We start from the raw sequence: 10,707 nt of genomic DNA on the forward strand, positions 1-10,707 counted from the left end.
CTTGAACAGTATGTACAGTGTAAAGTTTAATAAACATTGGCAACATCTGGACTGTGCACTTTCACTTTTAATGATATTAACTCTCACCTCTGTCAAGATGTCACTTCACTATCAGCACCCCTCCCCCATCATGTACAAACTGTATTATCCCCTGTGAGTTTAAAATGTTAAATGAGGGCACTGTCAAAAAAAAATCATTCTCCCATAAGTACATGTACAATGTTTGTGTGCAAAGCTCTACACTGTAGTAGCCTGAAGGAGTAGGGCAAATAAAAATTGGGTTGGGCAATACTATATGGTGTGAAAAGTAACAAAATGAGCTACAAGTGTATGTACAGTACGTTGTACAGCTGGCCTGACAAGGTCAAGTTAATACAAATGTACATAATTGTGTACATGTACAGTACAGTACACATACAGTTATAGATCTCGAGTATACAATAGAACTATGTACTTCAAATGTGTTTTACATCATATTCTATGAAAGGATGACTTGATATCATTTATGTATCAGACATCTTTTGATCACTATCAAGCTGTGCTAATTCCAACCGCACACATTGTGATGTATCAATGTACAAGTACATTGTACATTGTACAGTTTGTATACATTGTACAATACAATATTGTATGTACACTGTACAACACACTACATGTACAGTATACAGTGTACATATCAGTGTACATCTACATAATGTATGTATCATCTCCGTGGTCGGCACTCACTTTAATACGTACTATAACTAGAAAAAGTACTGTGAGCTCAAATGGGAAAACATTTTTCAGAGTACAGTCATGAATATGAAAGAATGAACGAATGAATACATGAATGAATGAACGAATGAATGAATGAATGAATGAATGATTGTATGGATGAATGAATGAGTGATAAACACTAACAGATACAAGTTCTATTATAATCGAAAATTGAAACATTGGCAGTCTCTGTGCCTACAGTGTACAGGGTTGGTGTGTGCATGCTCCCTCTGCCTACTTTGTACAATGTTGTACCTGTGACCATGCAGTACAACTGTACCCCTTGCAAGTGTACAGCTGTCTCAAATTCCTTTCTGTTGCAAGTTTCCTCACATTATTGTTTAGTGTTTCTTAGATGTTCTGTATGTACAAAACCATACATGCATGTTACTGCAAATTCATAACGCTTTGACATATAAAGCCGAAAATGCAACTCACACTGTTTAAACACAATGATGTACAATGTAACAACTTGTAGCATAAAATAGACAATTACTTAATAAAAATTACCTACAAAGTATCTGAATTTAGTAAATTTCTGTCACATCTTCTGTACTGTTTTCTCCCATGAAGCTTTGCACTCTAATTTTTTGCAATTATTTAATTGTGTAACCAGTGTATAACACACAAAATATTAAGACAGAGATACGGAAGTGTCAGGAACACCTAACTGAATGTACACCATAGACACACAGCTCAATACAGATCATGAAAGGCACACTGTATGCACAATATTGGGTGAGATGGTGGATGCTGTTGACTACATGTGTAGATGATGCACTTTGCAGACATTGAGACATGCACTTTGCAGACATTGAGACATATCATTGAGCAGTGAATGGCTTTATACTGTAGTATAGTTCGCCAATAATTTCTGAAAGGGCAAGGGAATGAATACAGAGTTTCATGTCACATCCCTCCCCCAACTCAAAAAATATGACAAAAGGGTTGCCATGTCATACAATGATCACTGCATTTCAAGTTCAAGTCTTACATCATGCATCTACACTGTAGCTTTCATTTTTTTTCTCTCACTTGGATTTTATCAGCCTAGTGTAGCCCTTCACTCAACAAGTCAAAGGCTGCATTTTTTTAAATTAAAAAAAAAAAAATCTTTTTTTTTTTACTTTTCAGCCAATAAGTCACGTGTTGCATTACAAATAAAATGTAGTGTACAATTGTAGATCTGGCAATATAATACAATGCACACCAACCTTTAACAGAAATGCTAATCCTGCTTGTACAGTACACATGATGTGTGTGCATACAGTGCATGTTGCTGTACTACCGGTATTCAAGTTGGTACAATTGTACAGCTGTACATGCTACATTCATGCTGGAGCCATACTGTACATGTACAGTTGTAGCCGGTGATAACAATCTCACATTCTGCTCATGGTTAAAATGAATTTGCATGTGCCTTGTACACATTGTAAACAAGTGAAATGTAAAATAGTAAGGTTGTACTGATGAACATTTACTTTTTTCATTATAGTAACTGACACCAGAGCATATTTCTAGTGACAGCTCAATCCAAGCAAGGAGGCGGGGATGCTCTTCGTTTCAATACATGTACAGTGTACATGGTCGCTCTATTTTTACTGTCAATACTACAAAGTTGTATGTGATACTATAGGGGATCTGCATTCAATTTATATAACGAAGAATCAAGAAATAAATTACGTAGCTAGTAAAGCATTATTTTGCTAATAAGAATGAGTTCATTGCACTCAAATTTTCAGTGGCCTCGACCTTCTTCAGGAGTCTCGACAGGGAATCCGTCGAGACTCCTGAAAAAGGTGGAGGCCATCGAAAATTTGAGTACAATAAACTCACTCTTATTGGCGAAATAATGCATTACTAGTTTATTTCTTAATTCTTCGTTATATTGGAGCCAATACGTGAATTCGCAACATATTAATATATGATACAAATAATGAATGTTTATGAGTGCAATGGACAGAATATTTCATGAGGTGAAAGATGAAATGATCCATTCAATGCAGCGCAGCTGAGTTGAATGGATCGAACATTTCACCTTTCACCAAATGAAATATTCTGTCCATTGCACGAATGAAAAACATTTATTATTTGTTTCATATAACGCCTAAAATAGATCCTCATCATTTGATGCTTTATGAATTTAGAAACAGGAGGGAATCTGAGATCGTGAGAGTACTCACTGAGCACTTTACGCTAGCGCACTGTCGCATACACACACTGCAAACGCAAGCGTTTAACCCGCGTAGTGTTCCGGGCTCTCAAGGAGCGTGCAATGGAGCAAATCGTATGGATCCAAAATTGCATGGTACATGTACAATGTACATGTAAATGGAGTCACAATTGCACGGATGGTGACGTCACAGTGAAATGGGCCGAATGATCAATGTCAAACAACCAATCAAATGTCAAGGATCTCTTCAGGCGTTATATACTGTATATTGCATAATTTGCATGCAGTTACAACACTCAACAGGGCCCTGGGGACATTTGTCTTTGACACTGCTGTGGCCCGAGTATGCAGCTCCTCTTACAAAGGACAGTGTGTTACTTGCTAGCTGTAAACCACCACAGGCAGTTGAAGCCAGCAACCACTTGACGGATACAGTGCCAGAGCCCAGAGGTATAACATTTCTACTAGAAAATAGTGGCAGGCAGTGTAATAAAATGCCTCTCGGAGGTAGCAAGGTCAGAGTGCACCACTCTGTTTACTTATCATTTTAGTTCCTGTTCTCAATGGTCTGGTAAAACGTTGATTGGGGTATGCTGAGAATGCCTTCAAGCCAATACCATCACACTGTATCATGCAAATTATGGGCATTACTAGTATTAATATCACATTATTTGTCATTGCAGGATTAGTGAAGGTCATGCATTGTGGGTCATTTCTATAAACCGTCATTGATGCAGCATGACATTCTGAAAATGTTTTACGAGTGGTTCTTGAGTGATGTAAAGAATACTTTCAAAGTCAGGTCTGGTATTGGAAGTACCAGGGTATCCAAAAATTTATCAAGCCATTTATAATACTACAACGTAAATGTCCATATTTGAACACAGACTTTTTACAGTTTGAGCTGAAACAAAAAGTTTTTGTGAATCAACTTTACAACTGTATATCAGAGATGCCAAGGTTAGACAGCAGTTACAATGTGTACGGATGTAGGTATATCAGGGAGTAAAGCAACCAAAAAGCGGATGGTGTGGGAGAGGGGTTTCCCCCTTGCATAATATTCACAGGCAGATTTAACATTTTTGAGCTGCAAATCATGCAATTTAGGGTGTATCCGGTACTAAATATTTGGGCTTTATTCAGATAAAACATTCAAATTGTGGCTTTTTTGTGTTTGGAAATTCATGTCTGTCAACCCGGTATATGTTTGATTTTTGTTGTGTGTGTGCAAGGCCCAAGAAAAAGCTTGTCAGGTGTGTACATACAGTGTATGTATCAAAAAGACCCTTGACGCACCAGTTTCAGTGACACTTGGTAGGTCTGAGATACAGTTATATTCTACAATGTACATGGTTGCACAGTAGCACCAAAGAGATTTTATATTAGGGTAAGTTGTAGTCGCCATACACGTGCATACAAATGAGGCGTCCAAAAATGAAGAGGGAACGCACCCTCATGTCCTGACATGTGTAATTCAGTCTCCGTTCAAGTCATATCTTCTCATATCATATCTGGAGCGATTTTTTCTTCTTCATAACAAATTTTTTATTTTCAGAATCACGATGTGGTTAATTGTTTTAGATATTAGTTTCTACAATGATATCATTTGAACCATTTCGTTGAGTCCAGACCTTTTTTGCTATTCACAAAATAAACAAAGGGAACTTAAGTGTAGACTAGAAAGTACTTGAAGCATTATGACGTCTGTTTCGCGTAGTACAACCTGTACATACCCACTTACAATGTACATATGCGTCATAACATCAAACAACATTTTCAGCAACATTATGACGTTTTAAATAGACATTATGATTACTTGAGCATTGTGACTTAACTATAAAATGACGCAAGGCTGACTGCGTCGAATATTCAAGTCGAGCGCATTTAACAGTATGCTGCCATCTACTGTTCAATAAATGTACAGGATCAGAGCAATGGCAGCTCTCTTGCGTGGCCGCCTCCGCTACTGGACTACGCCCTCTCGTGATATAATTCTTTGAGTAGCACCAACTTCTCCATGAGTCCAAAGAAGAGTAGATGCATGAAGGCTGGAGCTTATCTACTTTTGTACAATACCCATAATGTGTACAACAGGTGTAATTCCACAATACCAATTTGCACCAAAATCATAGCAACTACAATTTACAAATGTCTTCCTTCCACTACAGTCACATAAATTTGAACCAAATCAGATGCAAGAAGCATTGAGTTCATACTGTAATACAGTTGTATTTGTGTACAATAACATACAGTGTAGCTGGCTACCTTCAGTTCCAGACTGTGCAGGCAGCATATAATGTATGCCGGAGTCAAGAATGAGTTATTGTTTTGAGTGATGACGCAGAAGTTGATGGCAATATCAAGGCTTCCCAATATATTTTGTTTAACAATGACCTGGGAAAAGAAGTTCATCTACAGATGCCTTCTAGTATACACGTAAATGTACCAGGGTAGTTGCAGTTCATATTCCAACATACAGCAGAACCTGTACTTTCTACAATCTTCTGTTTAGCTATTACACTTAAATAAAACTACAGCATCAGAACCTACCATGTGCATAGTGGTCACAGTCATTCTAAACTGTGTTGATGTACAAACATAGGGTCTAGATATAGTTTTACAAAGTCAAAACCCAGAAATCCTTTTAAATTATTATACAGTATTTGTGGATAGCATGCACAAATTTCTGGGGTATTCTGCAGCAGTTGTACCATGAGCCACTATCTCTCTCTGTAGGCATTATCAAATGTCTAAATCAAATACTAAAGCATTTTCAAGGAATGATGGAAAAATCAGTCTACAGTAGTTGGGGATATGTTCTGTTGAGTCTCGAGACTGTGTCTGGCTTCACAGAATCCCTTTCCTACACCACTATACAGTGTATACAGTATAAAGACTAGATGCATCACAAAAACACATACAATTGTACAATGTACCAAACAGTTGCCAGACATGGAGTTTTAGTTATGGGCAGATTCTGGAAGAGGAGACTTTTAGCTTTAAAATCATGTACACATTGTATTCTATACAATTCAAATGGACCCTCCTGAACCTTAAAGGACAAGTTCACCTTCATAAACATAAGGATTGAGCGATTGTAGCAATATTAGTAGAACACATCATTGAAAGTTTGAGGAAAATCGGACAGTCCGTTCAAAAGTTATGAATTTTTGAAGTTTTTGTGCAGTAACCGCTGGATGAGAAGACTACTGCAGTGTATTAAATAACTCAGATGTCACATGCATACAACAATATAAGGAAAATATAAAGAGAATTTCACAAAATGTCATCTTTTGAAAAAAGTACACATTCCCTTGACTCGTTACCGACATATGTTATGGGTAATATTATTCCCCCTGCCTTTAGAAAGAGACGAGTCAAGTGGTCTTTTATTATGCGAAAAAAGTGAAAATATGTTGAATTTTCTTTACATTTTCTTTATACTGTTGTACGCATATGACTCACAAGCTGCAGTAGTCTCCTCATCCAGCGGTTCCAACACAAAAATTTTAAAAATTCATAACTTTTGCATCGATTGTCCAATTTTCCTCAAACTTTCACTGATGTGTTCTACTTATATTGCTGCATTTTCTCAATCCTTATGTTTATGAAGGTGAACCTGTCCTTTAAACCTATCTTTATAATTATATTGGAAAGAAGACACACACTCTGGAAAAGTGAGTACTGAGGTAAGAGGCTCCAAAGTATAGGGTCTATCCAAGCCATGCTACAGTACATTGTAGCTGTGTAATGAATGGGACAAAAAGCATGATGTAAAACACCATAGAGCTCAATAAAACAATAAAGGGATTATCAGATTACGCTGAAACAAAGCATCCTCTATTTACGCATGCTGTCCATGACTGATACCAATTTTCAAAGCAGTATCAGAATTCTTTTTAAATTACTTGTATAAGAAAGTGAAGAGTGTGGAAAGGATTTTTAAAAAATGAAAAGGGGCCTCTATATCTCATTATACTACCACCTCACAAGGCGAAAAAATTATTACACCTCGATTTCACCTTTTCGATGGCTTTATTTTTCTACAATTTTTTTTTACGCTATTCTCATTGTGTTTGTTATAAAAATATAAGATCAATAGCAAAGTTACAATTGACTGGGAGATTTCAGATTGATTAGGATCAATCGCAATGTTACGACAGTGTCTTGGGACTTCGGCTGCTAGCTAGCGCCGCCGCCCTGCACAAAACACATAAACGCAAACTGTGTACATGTGCACATCGAAGTTTGTGCACGTGACCCGCCACAACAAAAGGATCCGAAAGTCGCTGACAGCTGAGCTGAAAAAATTCGAGTTTGAAGCCAGATCATCAAAATCGGTCAAAACTATCAAATTTCTGTTTTCGACAAAATTTTGTAGTCTGATGTTTCGTCTATCATCTGCTGAAATTTCAAAGCTAAATTATTAAAGGAAAGGCAAATAATTAGCGTTTTTCTGAGCCATGATTTTCCGTCTTTCAACTGAACACAAACGCGTCCGAAGATTTGGATTTAGCGCCACAGATAGACTCCACCCCTAACAACGAGGGAGTGATCTTATTGGTCAGTGTGTGGCATCCTGGTTACTGATTGGTTGTGTATAGACCGCTGGCGCTAAGCTTGAATGAACATGGTGGAGGTTGCTCGGAGCATATCTTCTATTGTCAAGAGGTGAAAACTGCCTTACCTCCCCGTGATCATGATTGCGTTGGAGGAAAACTTTGAAGGTGGTTTTCTCAAAACGCAAAATTCCTAGACCACTCGATAGCTCTCATAAAATCAGCGTTATCTCCGCAACCAGGTATTTCTATGAGTCATGTTATATACGAAATTAAAGCGGAAGAGAAGGGAAATGAGGCCACGCCATTTTCAGTAAATCGCCCTCCCCCGACTTTTGGATCCTTTTGAGCGGGTCACATATTCTCTGATTAGCACCGTGTATTGGTACAAAACCATGTACCAGTACATACAGAGAAGTACACAAGGGAGCTCTGCTCTGTCATCGAGCTGCTGCTGACTGCCGCTCCAGCATGGCTCGCTATTGGCGCTGTTGATCCTGGAACTTGAATACACCAAAGCCAAGGCCTCGAACCTTGAAGCTTGAAATAATGAATGGATATTAATACTAATCCCTGCAACAGCTCGTAGAAAGCTACACAACACAGGGTGAAAGTACACGTAAGATTCTTCAAGAGAAAATTTACAATTAAAACAGACGAACGCTTGTGACAAAGACTGACTAGATCCGAGTAGATGATCTACTGAAAAATGCCAGGAGAAAAGACTATGTCGATGAGAATGAATTGGAAGTGAAAACCATTTTAATGCAGACAAAATAAAATTGTCTAGAATGTAGAAACATCCCAATGGTTGTGCATAAAAAAAGTAGATAATCTCATATGTAGATCTAGACCTACAGTACATTTGTACATCATGCCATGGTTGTATATTTACAATTGTGTATTGGCTTGCATTGTTTGTTGATGCCAAATGATGGGTGGTCAAGAAATCCTAATGGCTACGGCAAAATTAGTGAGGAGGTGGGACGAAAGGTAAAAGTCTTTCCATATATCAAACACAATAAAGCCAGGGTTAGCAAGATTAAATTCCCCTCAACAGATCGTACGCAAGCATCAATAGCAATTACTGCATATTACTAGATTGGTCTACTTCTTTCTAACTATACACAGCCCAGTTGCTGTATCTATAAATGGCGACAGGGCTGTACCGGCACAACCCACAACACAAAGAGAGCTCATCAATTGCTTTACGATCGCTTTGAGTTTTGATACTTGACATCATTTTTTTGTCACCTCAAACTCATTAAATGTAATCTTCATTAAATGACACTACATAGCTATGTTATCGATATTGACATACCAGTACACATTTCACAACTTACCGAAAATGAAGATTATTATTACCGGTATGCAGAATGTGCGAACGATACATCTGATAATCAGGAGTTCACGCGATCGGAACGTGCGTGCTGCTACCAAAGAGCGCACGCACGCAGTAGATATACAGTACATCGCTGCACTTCCAGCCAGTGCCATGTATGGCACTGCTTCCAGCCACGCACGCATTCAGGGCTGCCAACATTGGAAACTAGTTGAGAGTGAGACTCCCAAAAAAGGCATAGGCCAATGCTGTAATTTAGGAGTCAAAATGAGTGAAATCAATAGAAATGCATGCAAATGAAATGAAGTTTTAGAGTGGGAAAGGACCAAAATGAGTGAGTCTTACTCTCAATGAGTGAGAATTGGCAGCCCGCATTTGCTGAGTGGTCAGTACGCCATTTTGAATTCTGCAACGATGAACCCCGACGCCGACGGTTGCGGGTTGGGGATTGCGCTAGAAAGTGCCATTTTTTTGTTCGATGGACTTATCGTGAGGGCTCTGGACTTATGTAACTTCTGTAATGAGCATGCACTTTACGTGAGTAGGACCTAACATACAAATGTCTGTAAGTAATGTATAAATTGTTATAAGGTTTGTAGTTGTGTTTTCGTTCTCCACTTTGATAGCGAGGCCTGGTCTGTCTGACGCTGTGCTTCGCACAGCGTCTTGTCGCAGTCTTCTTTCTACAACTAGAATCTATTTTTTTTGCTAACAGTAGAAGTTACATTTGTATGTCGAGTAGTTTCTAGTAGCATTTTAACAAGGCCTACTAGGCCTAGATGCTCTACAGTAGGCACTGTCTACTACTACTAGTAGTAACCAACTTCGGTGAAGGAGTGTGCCTTCACGCCTACATATACCACACCACACTAGCTGGCACAGCTCACAGCACGGCATGCAAAGACACTGATCAATACCTATGCCATGCCATGGCATGGTATGCCCGCCCATTTCACGGAGGCACTGCACTAGATGCAATGGTTTACACACACAACTCGTGTAACGTACCGGCCCCTCCATTATTAACCATAAGCTCACTACTTACAGAATGCCACTGCATGACGTACAAACGAAGGAGCCTATCGTCATGTCCACATAGGTAGGTCCTCTCTGATTGCATTCGAAACATGTTTTATTGTTTTCCTTGCTGACCATTTCTCGTAACAGTTTGAGATGTTTGTCATCTTGTTTCCTCTTGGACGCCATTTTGTCCGCAATCGCAATGCCCTATGATGTATCGGTATCGTTCCATGAGGTACAATCGATACCCCATTTGCTAACTTGTTGACGGGCACTGCCCCCTAATAAATATTGATTGCCGGCTTGTTCCTGATAGCCATCAAGTCGTGAGTTTCTGCATCCCTACACACACAAAAAGAAAAAAAAAGAAAAAAATAACACATTTTCCCAAGTAATCATTGATTGTGTTCCTAATGCGCAAATTTAAAAATACGTGTACATAAAATCCTCGTTATCATCCGAGGGCAAGACGATTTATTGTATCGATCGTTTCACTCTGAACGCCCCACTAGTTGCACTCCCCCACCACAAACACCGATGACACATAATCCACTCACGTTCTCGAAATGCAGATAATAATCGTAGCCATTGAGCTGTAAAGTGTAGGTCGGAGAAAAATAATGAGCCGCTGATTATGTACTTCTAAACTTTTCAATAGAGGAACAAACGCCCTTTCTTCTCAATGCAGTTTGCGGTTTGCCCGCTTTGTAGAATTATCATTAAAAGGGATGGTAGGACCTAGGGGGCGTTAGTGTTGGTTGAGAGGAGAGGATTCAACGTTTTGCAAAATATTTAGAAACAACTCTGTTAAATAAAGGCCTATCATTAAAAAAAAAAACAAGCCAAAATATCAAATT

The 10,707-nt window shown here is 38.7% G+C and overlaps 1 protein-coding gene across 1 annotated transcript in view; it reads right to left on the reverse strand.

The window, feature by feature from the left end:
• LOC139715421 (uncharacterized) overlaps window positions 1-10,036 on the reverse strand; it is a 32,525-nt gene extending 22,489 nt beyond the window's left edge. The window contains exon 1 of the mRNA XM_071626995.1: window positions 9,876-10,036. Within this exon, the coding sequence (XP_071483096.1) occupies window positions 9,876-10,036 (161 nt within the window). The remainder of the gene's footprint in view (window positions 1-9,875) is intronic.
• Between the last annotated feature and the right edge of the window lie 671 nt (window positions 10,037-10,707).

This window comes from Diadema antillarum, unplaced genomic scaffold, assembly GCF_040938485.1.
Source record: "Diadema antillarum isolate AM-2024a unplaced genomic scaffold, OU_Dant_1.0 scf00000048, whole genome shotgun sequence".
Lineage (NCBI taxonomy): Eukaryota > Metazoa > Echinodermata > Echinoidea > Diadematoida > Diadematidae > Diadema > Diadema antillarum.